The sequence below is a fragment of the Callorhinus ursinus genome, unplaced genomic scaffold (genome assembly GCF_003265705.2).
Source record: "Callorhinus ursinus isolate GAN/ISIS: 27379988/994484 unplaced genomic scaffold, GSC_fseal_2.0 scaffold144, whole genome shotgun sequence".
Taxonomy (NCBI): Eukaryota; Metazoa; Chordata; class Mammalia; order Carnivora; family Otariidae; genus Callorhinus; species Callorhinus ursinus.
Genome location: NW_027397206.1, coordinates 67,738 through 81,154, shown reverse-complemented (window position 1 = coordinate 81,154; position 13,417 = coordinate 67,738). Strand labels below are relative to the sequence as shown.

Here is a 13,417-nt window from a genome sequence, read left to right as displayed (position 1 = left end):
CGAGCGCGGCCACAGCGGGCAGGCGGGTTGCGTGTGGCTCTGAGGGCTGCGCGGGGTCACGGAGTGAACGAAGACCTGGCGGGGAGGGCTCACTCAGAGGTTGGGGACACCGGGTCCGGGGGTGGGGGGGGAATCAGAGAACGGGGACCCCAGCGGACAGAGAGTGGGAGGCTGGGGAAGAGGGTCAGCCAGAAGACGGGGTACCAGTGGGGAGAGGGGCACAGAGGCGGGAGAAGCCCCAAGGAGGGGGGGTCCTGAGAGGGGCACCCAGAGCGGGGAGGGGGGCAGAGGCTGAGGCAGAGGATGGGGGAAGTGGGTGTGTCAGAAGGGGGGGGCCTGAAGGAGGGTGTCAGTGGGAGGATAGGGCACAAGACATCTGACCGAAGAAGGAAGTCAGGAAGGCACCCACACCTGTAAGAACTGCTCTCCTTTATTGAGCACTTCCGTGGGCCAAGCAGCCTCTTCTCACCCAGCACCCTGCCGCCCCACACGCTCACTGCCCCCATTTTACAGATGGGCCAACTGGACCTGAGGGGGCAGCCACTGGGCTGGAGGTGCTCACCGGGACAGAAGCGACGGTGGTCGCTGGCCGGGGTCAGACCCGACAGCGTCCAGAGCCCCCGCTTCTGAGCCCTGGGCCATGCGGGCCCTAGACAGGCACGCAGGGCTGGGGACAAGGGCCTGCCCTCGGGGGCACAGTCAGCACTGGACGCCGTAGCGGTCGAAGTGGCGCAGCAGCAGCCCCAGCTCCAGGTGCACGAGGCCGCCGGCCGCCGTGCGCAGGCGATAGCGGTCCGCCCCGCTGTACACGGCGTCCCCGTGCAGCAGCTGGGGGCCGCCACCCACAAAGGCGCGGGCCAGCTGCTCCCGCCAGGGACCCAGGGGCCGCCATGTGGGGCAGTGCAGCTGGTGGCTGCCAGGACTGCTGGGCACGTGGCAAAAGCCGTAGCCCGCAAGCTGACAGCGGCCGAAGCCGTCCTGGGACCACACCTGGAGGTGGAGCCGGGGCCAGCCTGCAGATGGGGAGGGAAGGAGGAAGGAAATTTCAGAGCGACGGAGTAGCTCGGTCTCCCCATCCTGGATCCCCACCTCCCTGTGGATCTCCACAGGCCCGGTCCTCCTGCCTGCTGGGTGTCTGCCGCCGCCCCGGCCTTCTCTCTGGCCGCCTATTCACAAGGGAGCTTTCTGAATCTGTGGTCCTCCCCCGCTGAAAACCCTTCCAGGGCATCCCAGTGCCCTCAGGAGAAGTCCAACCTCGACATTCCAGGCCCTCTGGACCTGGCCTCAGCTGACATCCCTTTCTACGGCCTCCTCTTCCGTGTCCCCAGGTCAGGGCAGCGCAGTCCCGAGGTGAGCGCTTCGGGCCTAGTCCCGGACACCTCCCTTCTTCCCTCACAGTGGCCCACTCTGTGCGCCCTGGGCCCGGGGCCTTCCTTCTTGCCCCGCCAATGCACCGTCCACCTGGCCGCTGGAAGCATCTTTCTCCCGCTTCCCTAGGTTTCTCACGCTCCTTAGAACACGGTTCAGCTCCTCAGCCTGGTAGGCAAAGCCCTTGGAGATCTGGCCCCATTTCACCCTCCTTTCTGTGCCCCTCTGTGCTAGGCCCTGTTCTAGAAGCTGGGGACACAGTGGTGAACGGAGCAGACAAAAATTCCTGACATCCTAGACAACGAATGTAGTAAATAAGCAAATTATAGGGTATGTCAGATGGTGATCACTGCTCTGGAGAAAAATAAAGCTGGGTATGGTGGGGGTGGGGATGCAGTTTTAGAAAGTGGGTGAGCAAGGGAAGCTTCACTGAGAAGGTGACATGTGGGCGAATGCTGAAAGGAGGGAAGGGTGCAGGCCATGTAGACGGCCATCTAGGGAAGAACGCCCCAGGAGAGGGAACAGCCGGTGCAAAGGCCCTGAGGTGGGAGCTGTGGTGTGGGGCCGGCGTGGCTGGAGCGGACTGAGAGAGGGGGAGGGAGAAGAGGGGACAAGCCAGATTCCACGATCCACGATCCACGATGAGGCTTTGGCTTTTACCCCGAGTAAGATGCGGACCGTGGAGGGTTCCGCGTGGAGAAGGAATGTGACCCAACTTGGGTGTTCACAGAGGGACCGACTCTGGGAGCAGGGTAGGAGCACAGGGAAGGGGTTGCTGTAATTGCCCAAGTGAGAGGTGAGGGTGGGCAGACCAGGGTGCCCGGGGAGGGAAGTGGGGGGATTTAGGATACCTCTGAAAGGTAGAGGCAAAGGGATTTCCTGATGGGCAGCATGGGGGGTGAGGAAAGAGGAGGCAAGGATGGGGCCCACACTGGAGGACATGGGGTCTGCAGAGCCGGAGGACGGCCGCCAGGAGGCTCTTTTAAAATTGAAATCTGACTTGTGCGTCACATGTTGTGACTCCCCAGTACCTTCAGGAGATGGCCTCAGCTCCATGGCCCGTCCCCGGTCCCCTGCCACCTCACCCCTGGCCCTCCTCTTATTCACCCTTGATCCTCCAAACGCCCCTGGCTCCCTTTCCCTTTTGGGCCTTTTCACACACAGCTCTCTGCCTAGAACCCGCTTCCATCCCTCGGGCTTATCAGCTCCTACTGGCCCTTCATGGCAAAACTCAAACATCCCCTCCTCCACGAAGCTCTCCCCGAACTCCCTGGCAGTCAGGCATCTCCTCTGGGCTCCTCTACCCTTTAGGATCCCCCGCCCCCATCGCAGACCTGCCCACTCTGAGCTGCCCTCTCTGGGGCCAGCTCTGTCTCTCCCAAGGGGACGGTGAACCCCGTGAGGACAGGGCTGGGGGGGGGAGGTTGCTGTCTCAATCACCAACATTTCCAGGGCATCACCCAACACAGGCGGGGCACAGGGCAGACACTCAGTAAATATCATTTGTATTGTTGAAATACATGACATGTTTACCTAGGCTATTTCCTAGAATCCACTCCTCTCCAGTGATCTAAATTTTCCACGAGAAAAGGTTTTCTGATACCCTTCCTCCCCCGCATACTCGTTTCCCCCGTGAGCAGCTGAGCCGAGCCTGCAGAACAGAAGGGCAACCAGCCTGCCTCTCTCCCTCATAACCCCCTCCCAGCTTCCTCCTGATGGAAGACTCCTGTTTGTCTCTTTGAAAGCCACCTCCCTTCTCTCCCTGGTCCCCCCCTTCCCCTCGTCCCCTGCAGCCCTACACACTCCAGCCAGCAGAGGCCCCAGCTCAGCCTCTCCGGGGCCAGGTCTGGCCAGGAAAGGGACCCAAAGGGCCTAGGGAACAGGGGTGGGACTTGGCTGTTCCAAGTGCTGCTAGGCCCCCTCCCCTCAGCCTGGCCCAGGGCTCATGCCAGGAACCTACCTTGGAGGCCTTTGGTGGCAAAGTGCAGGTCGATGGGGTGGGACCAGTAGGCCATGTCCCCTACTTGGGGGGTGTCCACCTGTGTTTGGCCCTCCCGCACGCCCGACAGGAGCTTCCATGCCGCCCCTGCAGGGAGGGACGGGAAGCGGACATCAGGAAGGGGAGACCACTGGGGTTGGAGGACCCTGTCTCTCCCTGGCAGTGGGGGTCAGGGGTTATAAAGTGTGGACTCACGGGGCGCCTGGGTGGCTCAGTTGTTAGGCGTCTGCCTTCAGCTCAGGTCATGATCCCAGGGTCCTGGGATCGAGCCCCGCATCGGGCTCCCTGCTCAGCGGGAAGCCTGCTTCTCCCTCTCCCCCTCCCCCTGCTTGTGTTCCCTCTCTCGCTGTGTCTCTCTCTGTCAAATAAATAAAATCTTTAAACAACAACAACAACAACAAAGTGTGGACTCAAGAGCCAAATGTCTGGGTTCAAATCCTGGTACTACTTCATCCTGCCTGTGCAATCTCAGGCGAGTTACCGGTCTCTGCCTTGGTCTCCCCTTCTGTAAAATGGGTGCATAAGGACGCATTCCCTCATGGTTTTGTGAAAAGATTAAACGAGCCAATACACAGAAAGCCCTTAGAACAGCATCTGGGGCACAGTGAGTGCTGGGTAAGCGCTGGATAGCATTTTATTACTCTTCTCACCCCACGTTAGAGGCCTCGTCCAAGGACTAAGATGGGGCCGAGGGTGTCCTTCAAGAGCTCCAGCACATGGTGAAAGGTGCGTAACAATAGCAATCCTCCCGGGGCTGATAATAATAGCGAAAGAAAGCCAGACGCTGTGCTAAGCGCTTTATCCATGAATTCATTTAATCTGCCCTCTGGGATCTTTAATCCCCACCCACCCACCCCCACTTTAGTCTCCCCTCGGGAGCCCACAAGGCCCTGCATGGCCTGACCTGTGCCCCGGTCCTGAACTCACTTCCCACCATTCTCCCCATCCCTCACCACCCTCTAGCCTCGCTGGCCTGATTTCTGTTCCCCTCCTCGGGGCCTTTGCACTGGCTTTGGCCTCTGCCCAGAAGGCTCTGCTCCTGGATGTGCCCGTGCCTGGTTTTTTCTCATCCTTCAGGAATCAGCTCAAGTGTGCCACCTCTCACAGAGGGGTGCTCCCTCACCCTCCTATCAGAATGCTAGTCCCTGGCACGTCATCTCCTCTCATTTCTTCCCTGAGCTCATTTTCTTACCCGCTTTTTTAAAATTTCTGTCTCCTCTACTTGGGAACCCCAGGAGAGCACCCCTCTTGCACACTGCTGGGTCCCCAGGACCTCAAAACTCTGATCTTCTTACACAGAAGGTGCTCAATAAGTGTTTGTTGGACAAATAAGTGCTCCTAGGAGGTGGGTGCTAATATAATCCCCATTTTACAGGTAAAGAAACACTCTGAGTAGGAAAGTTACTTGGCCATTTATTCCATGAACACTTACTTCATACCTGCTGTGTGCCAAGCACGGTTGTCCATGCTGGGCACAGCAGGAACATGGCTGACCACTGTCCCACGGTGGCGCTGGACTCAAACTGTGCTTTCTCTGACTGCAGGGCCCAGGCCCTTGATCTGGATGCCCCTGAGTTCTCTGCTGGATTAACTGTCCCCCCCCACCAAGGGCCCCCTGAAATAATAAAAATCATGTCGGTTATCGCTCCCTTCTGGGCCAGGTGAGGAAAGTACCAGGCCTCGAGTCAGGCTCTTCACATACAAGATTTCCCAACGCCCCTCTGAAAGACAAATATTCCCACACTTTACAGATGAGGAAGAAACTAAGTCTGACTCCAGAGCCTGCCTCTTATCTGCTCAGCTACAGGACCCCCTCCCCTTTCCCCGGGAATCTCAGCCACCATCCTACCTACCGGTGAAATCGCAAAGGACCCAGGACCTCCAGAGATGACGATGGCAAGAGCCATTTTGCGAGCGTTTACTCTATGTGGGGCAGCACACCCAAGGCTTTCCTAACAGAACCCCATCCAGTTCTTCCACAAGCCAGGCAAACACTTACTGGGCCAGGCCCTCTCCTCAGTGCTGTTGCTATTCATTTGGTCCTCGAGACAAGCCCATAAAATGAGCACTGTTATTATTCCCATTGTACAGACAGGCAAATCAAGGCAAAGACGAGTGCCCAAGGCCACATAGGTAATATGCAGTTTCAAACTCAAGCAGTCTGCTCTTAACCTCAACACTCTGCTGCCGCTTGGCTGCTGTTGGCTTCATTTTTAGACAAGGGAACACAGAGGTCAAGTCCAAAGGGCACCAATCACTAGGGGAGGGAGTTAGTGTTTGAGCTCAGATCTGGCAGCCTATGGCCCTACCCCTTCCACTGGATGCTATGCTGCCTCTGATGGGGAGGCATGAAAACTGGGGTCCCTGCAGTCTCTCCTGGGCCTGTGTGCATGAACATGGATGACTGATCGGAAGGGGTCCCTACATTCTCACAGAGAATTAGGAATACAGGAGGGTGGCCTCTCCTCTGTAAATCTGGGATGGAAACCTATTTTACAGTCAGAACTCAATAAAGCAGGGCGCCTGGGCGGCTCATATGGTTAAGCGTCTGCTTTTGGCTCAGGTCATGATCCCAGGGTCCTGGGATCGAGTCCCGCATCGGGCTCCCTGCTCCTTGGGAGCCTGCTTCTCCCTCTGTCTCTCTCTCTCTCTCTCTCTCTCTCTCTGTCTCTCGTGAATAAATAAATAAAAATCTTAAAAAAAAAAGAACTCAATAAAGCAAAGAATGAAGATGGGGGAGGGACCCAGGGCAACCCTAAGTCCAGTGGAGTTAGGCTGGCTAGTGTTTTGAGGATTGGGAGTGTGTGTGTGTGTGTGTGTGTGTGTGCGTGCGCGTGGGAGGGGGGTGTCTATCCCCGTATCATTGGGGGCTGTGCGTTCAGAGATGGGGAGCCAGAGCCCCCAGAGAGATGGGATGGGAAGAACAATGTGAGTGAGATTCACAGTGTCAGGGTATGGTCATGGCTAGGGGTCCCGGAAGCCAATGGAAGATGAGGATCAGGGACTAGGCCAGGGGGGTGAAGGAAGTAGGGTACAAACTCTGGGCTGGGGGTATGGGTGGGGAAGTGAACCAGGCCAGGGAATACCTGTGTGGACGCCCCACTTGCAGAAGAGGCTACTTTCCGAGAAACCGGTGGCCCCCATGATCTGCCCGATCACGTGCACCTCAGCCATGGCCCTGAGGGAAAAATGTAATCACAGCCCTGTGAAGTCAGTGTACTATTATCTCCAACTTGACAGATGGGGAAACTGAGGCCTACCAAGTTAAGGGGTAGTATTAGTATTCCCAGCTGGTTTCGTCAAACTACTGAGGTTGCAGTCTTAACCACGATCCTGACCGCCTCCCCAGGAGAGCCCCGGAAGAGTGAGGGCGATGGGCTGAAGTCAGGGAGTTGGCGCCTAACTACCCGCCTCTAAAATAACTGCTTCCTTTTGCTCAGCGCGGCGGAAATCCCCGCCCCAAGGGCCTGTGGCCCCGCCCACATGCATAAAGCCCCGCCTCTTCGCGTCCGACCACCGCCTGCCAAGAAGCGCGTGCGTCTTAAGTGCAGGGCTGCCTTAGCCCCGCCTCTAAGCCCGCGCATGCGTTATTCCTACCTCAGAGCACCTAACGGTTAGCTGGGGGTAAGAAGTAGCGGGGTTTGCAGTTCATGGGCCTGACCTTTCCCTCTCTCAGCGGACGCCGACTTCCTAGGCTTGCCTCGCGCCTCTCCCAGGATCTTCCTGGCAGCGAGAGACCTGAGGCGCCGATTCCCTCCGAGGCTGTGCCCGCCTTCGGACTCCCTGGCTGTTGCTGGGGCAACAGCAGCCTCCTCCTCTAGTCTGGCACCCGCCCTGCGGGCAGCTAATTGGCCCTAGCAGCCCGGGGGGCGGGGCTAAGACGTGATGGACGTTTTCTCTCCCCTCTCTCTCCATTTTGGGAAAAGCGACTCTCCAAACACGACCCGTGGTTCCGCCATTTGGGGCGTGGTCCGGCGGCTGCCATCTTGAGTGTGGCTGAAGGAGCTTGCTCGCCAACTAATTCTCTGGGATACCTTGCTTACTAAGTAATGGAAGCCTTCGACGCTTCAAGCCTTCCGAAACTCTCTCCCAGCCGGGACCATAAATTAGAGATTTGAGCCAGGACCAAGGGGCAGACTCCCTGTGGTCATTGCGTGCATCTTTTTATCTTGAAAAAAAAAAAAATAATCCTTCCTCCTTCAGAGAGACTCAAGTTTGGGAGGGGGTTTTCCTTCCTTTTTTGAGAGTTTCCCGTGGCTCCTCAAGTAATGATAAATGCTACTTCCTTCTCCGGAGTACGGCCCAGTTCACTATTAGTACTGATTCTGAGCAAGGAGGGGGAGCGTGAGGGAAAGGGTTTGAGAAATGAGGAACTGAGGCCCCTTCATCTGCAGAAAATCTGGTTCTTGAAGGCTGGACTCTGCCAGTAACTTGTCACGTGACCCTGCACGACTCCAGGTCTCAGTTAACTCATCCGTGTAATGGGTGCAAGTAGAGTGAGTCAGAGGCGCTGACACATTCTGATTTCCTGAGCAGTGTGCCTTCTCCACCCTCTAAAGCCACTTGAACCCTAGTCTGAATTCCTCCAGCCCAGACCACGAGTCCAAAGGAAACTCATTTGCCTACTTTTTAGCAAAATGGGACTACACAAGTTAGAGTCACCACCTCAAAATTACAGGGAGGGAGAGTGGCTGGGGGGCTCAGTCAGCTAAGCGTCTGCCTTGGGCTCAGGTCATGATCCCTGGGTCCTGGGATTCAGCCCAGCATGGGGCTCCCTGCTCAGCGGGGAGCCTGCTTCTCTCTCTGCCTCTGCCCCTCCTCCCCCACTTATTTTCTCTCTCTCTCTCTCTCTCTCTCTCAAAGAAATAAAATCTTCAAAATTACAGGGAGGGGGCAACATTTTAATATAGGATGGTATTTACATAAATAAAATAATTTCACTAAGAGATATATTTGAAAGCTACCACTTAGCGAGTGTTTTTTCTGTGCCAGACCCTGTAAACTGAACGTTTTACAAGCAGGATTTTGTTTAATCCTCAGACATCCCACAGGGTAGTCAATATTATCAGTTTTATTTAAGATGAAGAAATTAGGGGCGCCTGGGTGGCTTAGTCGTTAAGCGTCTGCCTTCCGCTCACGTCATGATCCTGGGGTCCTGGGATGGAATCCCGCATTGGTCTCCCTGCTCTGTGGGAAGCCTGCTTCCCCCTCTCCCACTCCCCCTGCTTGTGTTCCCTCTCTCGCTGTGTCTCTGTCAAATAAATAAATAAAATTGTTATTAAAAAAAAGATGATGAAATTAGGGCAACATCATTGCCTTAAGCTATAGTTCTATCTAACTCTGTCACTAAACATTATGTACTTTTTTTTTTAAGATTTTATTTATTCATTTCTCAGAGAGAGAGCTCACAAGCAGGAGGAGCCGCAGGGCGAGGGAGAGGGAGAAGCAGGCTCCCCGCTGAGTAAGGAGCCCGCCGCGGGGCTTGATCCCAGAATCTTGGGATCATGACTTGAGCCAAAGGCAGACGCTTAACTGACTGAGACCCCCAGGTGCCCCTAAACCTTCTGTTCTTAACATCTCTGCTGTATACTTCCTTCCTTGAATGCATGTCTTTCAGTATTCAAAGGAATATGGAGGTTGTGCCTGGGTGTCATCCAAGACTCCATCACTTCCCACATCCAACCAGTCAAGTCCTGTCGGTGCTCCTTCATTTCTTTTTAAAGATTTATTTATTTTAGAGAGAGACGGCATGGGTGGGGGGAGGGGCAGAGGGAGAGAGAGAATCCCAAGCCTACTCCACGCTGAGCAAGGAACAAGAGGCAGGACTCTACTGGAGGACCCTGAGATCATGACCCTAGTCATGAGTTGGACCCAAGAATCGGAGGCTTAACCAACTTGCCGCCCAGGCTCCCCAGTGCTCCTTCTTAAATATCTTCTCTTTAATTGTTTTTCTCCCTACTGGTTGATTTTAGTGATTACGAAAATGGTTCCCAGGTCAACTACCTGGATTTAAGCCTCGGCTCTGCCTCTTCTGTGTGACCTATAGCCTCTCTGTACCATGGTTTTCTTTTCTGTAACGTGAGGATGAATGATGGGACCCAACTTGTTGGACTATCGTCAGGACTGGATGACTTAATGTATGAAGCTGTTTTAAACTATGCTCACAGATTTTTTCTTTTTTCTTTTTTTAAGTAAGCGCAATATCCAACTGTGGGGCTCAAACTCATGACCTGGAGATCAAGAGTGACATGCACTTTTGACTGAGCCAGCCAGCGTCCCTGTCCACAGATTCTTTGATATGCTTGCTTTCTTCTTTTTTTTCTTCCTTTTCTTTCTTTCTTTCTTTTTCTTTTATTATTATTATTTTAGTTTTTATTTCTTTAAGTAATATCTACACCCAATGTGGGGCAAGACTCTCATCTCTTCTGACTGAGCCAGCCAAGCGCCCTGATATGCTGTCTTTCGATACGTGGAAGCTAATTCCTTTCCCCCTTGGTTATGGGCTGCACTTAAAACTTGCTTCTAGCCAATACAGTATGTCATAAAAGGCATTGAAGTGGCTCCCTGGGAGGGAGGTCAGCCACCATGTTGTGACAGCAGAGTAGCAGCCAATGGAGATACCCAGATGGGGACAAACTGGCGCCTCCTGCCAACAATGCCAACAATCCAAGTTGGAAGCAGATCTTCCAACACCAGTCAGATCTTCCGATGACTGCGGCCCTCGCTGGCATGGGACACCTGGAGTTAGAACCACCCAGCTTGGGGGCGCCTGGGTGCCTCAGTCATTAAGCGTCTGCCTTCAGCTCAGGTCATGATCTCAGGGTCCTGGGATTGGGTTCCACATTGGGCTCCCTGCTCAGCAGGGAGTCTGCTTCTCACTCTCTGTCTGTCTGCCGCTCCCCCTGCTTGTGCTCGCTCTCTCTCTCTCTCGGTGTCAAATAAATAAATAAAATCTTAAAAAAAAAAAAAAAATCCACCCAGCTAAGCCACTGCCAGATCCCTGACCAGCAGAAACTATGTCAGATGATAAATGTTTGTTTTAAGCCACTAGGTTTTGGGGAATGATTTGTTATGGGGCAATAGATAACTAATACAAATAAGTAATAGATCTAGGATGGTACCTAGATTTAGGTGTGATAAATGTTTGCTATTATTTAATTTTTTTAAGATTTTATTTATTTATTTGAGAGAGAGAGAGACACAGTGAGAGAGGGAACACAAGCAGGGGGAGGGGGAGAGGGAGAAGCAGGCTTCCTGCTGAGCAGGGAGCCTGATGTGGGGTTCGATTCCAGGACTCTGGGATCATGACCCCAGCCAAAGGCAAACACTTAATGACTGAGCCACCCAGGCACCCTGCAAACTGAATATTTAGTTATTTTTTACTTTTTATTTTTAAATTTTAAAAGAACTGTGGTAAAAGATACATAACATAAAAGTTACCATTTTAGCCATTTTTAGGTGTACAGATCTGTGGCATTAAGTCCATTCACGTAAATGTGTAACCAATCTCTACAACTCTTTTCATCTTGCAAAACTGAATCTCTGTGCCCATGAAAGAACAACGTCCCTGGGGTACTCGGATGGCTCAGTCAGTTAAGCATCCGACTCTTGGTTTCAACTCAGGTCATGATCTCAGGGTCATGAGATGGAGCCCTGCACTGGGCTCCACATTAGGCGTGGAGCCTGCTTAAGATTTCCTCTCTCCCTCTCCCTCTGCCCCTCCCACCCCCCCACCCCTGTTCTCTCTCTCTCTCCCTTTCTCAAATAAATAAATAAATAATAAAAATAAAAATAAAAATGTCCCTCAGCTTTCTGAGGGTTGCCAGAGGGAAGGGGCTTGGGGGATGAGTGAGCTGCATGAAGGGAAGTGAGAGGAGGCTTTCAGTTGTGGAATGAATGAATCAGGGATGGAACGTGCAGAATAGGGCGTATGGTCAATGATACTGTCATGGCACCGTGGGGTGACAGATGGTAGCTACACCTGTGGTCAGCATAGCACAAGGCATAGTGAAGTTGGGTCTTCACTGTTTACACCTGAAACTAACGTAACACTGTGTGTCAACTATACTTAAAAAAGCCAAGAAAAAAAAAACAACTAAAAAACTAAAAAAAAACTAAACTAAAAACAAACAAGGGTGCCTGGCTGTCTCAGTCCGTGGAGCTTGCGACTCTGGATCTCAGCATCATGACTTGGAGCCCCACATTGGGCTTACTTAAAAATATATTAAATAAATAAACAAACAAACGAACTACAAACAAAAACCAACAACACCCCTGCCCCCCAATCTTTCCAGGTCCTGGCAACCACCACTCTGCTTTCTTTCTTTTTTTTTTTTTTAAAGATTTTATTTATTTATTTTGACAGAGAGAGAGACAGCGAGAGAGGGAACACAGAAGGGAGCCCGATGCGGGGTTCGATCCCAGGACCCCGGGATCATGACCTGAGCCGAAGACAGACGTTTCACGACTGAGCCACCCAGGCGCCCCACCTCTCTGCTTTCTGTCTCTATTAATATGACTATCTGGGTGCCTCACAGAGGTAGAATGGTTGAGAAGCTGTCCTTTTATAATGTCCTCACGGTTAGTCCATCTTGTCACGCACGTCAGAATTTTCTCCCTTTTTGTTTTATTTATTTTATTATTTTTTTTAAGTAGGTTCTCCACCCAATGTGGGGCTTGAACTCACAGCCCTGAGATCAAGAGTCACACGCTTTACTGACTGAGCCAGCCAGGCGCCCCGGAATTTTCTTCCTCTTTTTTAAGACTGAATAATAGGTACCCCATTTTCTTCATCCAGTCATCTATCGATGGACCCTGGGGTTGCTTCCATCTTGTGGCTCTGGTGAATAACACTGCTATGAACATGGCTGTTACAGATGTCTCTTCAAGACCCTGCTTTCAGCTCTTCAAGGTACCTACCCAGAAGTAGAACTGCTGGGTTATATGGTAATTCTATTTTTAATTTTTGGAGGAACTGCCATACTGTTTTCCATAGTGACGGTATGTAGTGTTTTATATCTTGCTTTTTTCTCTCGGTGATACATCTTAAAAAGTGACCCAGGTCAGTCTGCAGAGATCCAACTCACTTAAAAAAAAAAACCATTTTGAAGTGAAATCTATGTCCAGAAAAGTGCATAAATCATAAGTGAACAGCTGGATTAAATTCCAGAAACTAACCACACCTGATAATCAGAAGTCAGCTCAAGAGAAGAACATGACCTTTCCTCAGAGTGCCCCTGAGGGTAACTACTAACTGGACTTCTACCGACATGGATTACTTTTGCCTGGTTTTGAATTTTATACAAATGAAATCACACCGTACGCACTGTTTTGTGTCTTCTATCTTGTGCTCAGCATTTTGATGGTGAAACTCACCCACACTGTTGCCCGTGGCTGTAGATCTTTCCTTTTTCTTTGCTGTATAGTTTTCTTCGTAGGAAGAGGCTACAACTTATTTACCCATCCATCGGATGGAAATTTGCCTTGTGGTGGACATATATTCGCATCTGGTTGGAGTGGAATTTCTGGGTCATCGGATATGCCGAGCGATAGTAGAAAGTTCTCCAAGATTTGGTGGAAAACCGAGGCTGGTGGGAATTCATGCCCCCCCGCCCCCATTTCCTACAAATATGTATTGAAGGGCTACTTTGTGCCAGGCACTGTTCCAGGCCCTGAGGCACAGCAGTGAACAAAAGCGATCAGATCAAATCCCAGCCCTCCTGAAGCTGATACTGATGGAGGGAGGATTCAGACTACAAACAACAGAAATACAGACTATGTTTCGTAGTGATAAGCTATATGAAAAAACAACCAGAGCCAGGTTAAGGCGCTAGTGACAGGTTATGTCTCCCAGATAAAACAACCCCACTCCAGGTCCCTCTAGTCTAGCCTCCGGTGGGTCTCCCCGCCTGTCGTCTGTCAGAAACTTTGGCTGAGCCAAGTGCACTTGCAGACACCATCTGCTCTCCCCAGGAGTGGGGCCCGTGCCAACTCCAGCGTCTGGACTCTTGGCACGGAGCCCTGGAGCCCTGGAGCCCTCAAGCGAGGGAA

The 13,417-nt window shown here is 52.5% G+C and overlaps 1 protein-coding gene across 2 annotated transcripts; it reads right to left on the bottom strand.

Annotated features, from left to right (window-relative positions):
• Window positions 1-412: 412 nt before the first annotated feature.
• On the bottom strand, window positions 413-7,195 carry B9D2 (B9 domain containing 2). 2 transcript variants are annotated; one of them, XM_025858603.2, is made up of 4 exons: window positions 6,965-7,195; window positions 6,454-6,545; window positions 3,329-3,454; window positions 413-1,013 (listed from the first exon to the last, which is right to left on the bottom strand). In XM_025858603.2, the coding sequence occupies exons 2-4, from the start codon at window positions 6,539-6,541 to the stop codon at window positions 700-702; spliced, it is 528 nt and encodes a 175-aa protein (XP_025714388.1). In that variant the 5' UTR covers window positions 6,542-6,545; window positions 6,965-7,195; the 3' UTR covers window positions 413-699. The 2 variants fall into 2 exon arrangements, with proteins under 2 accessions (XP_025714388.1, XP_025714387.1); XM_025858602.2 differs by having other exon boundaries at window positions 7,029-7,195.
• Window positions 7,196-13,417: the final 6,222 nt, after the last annotated feature.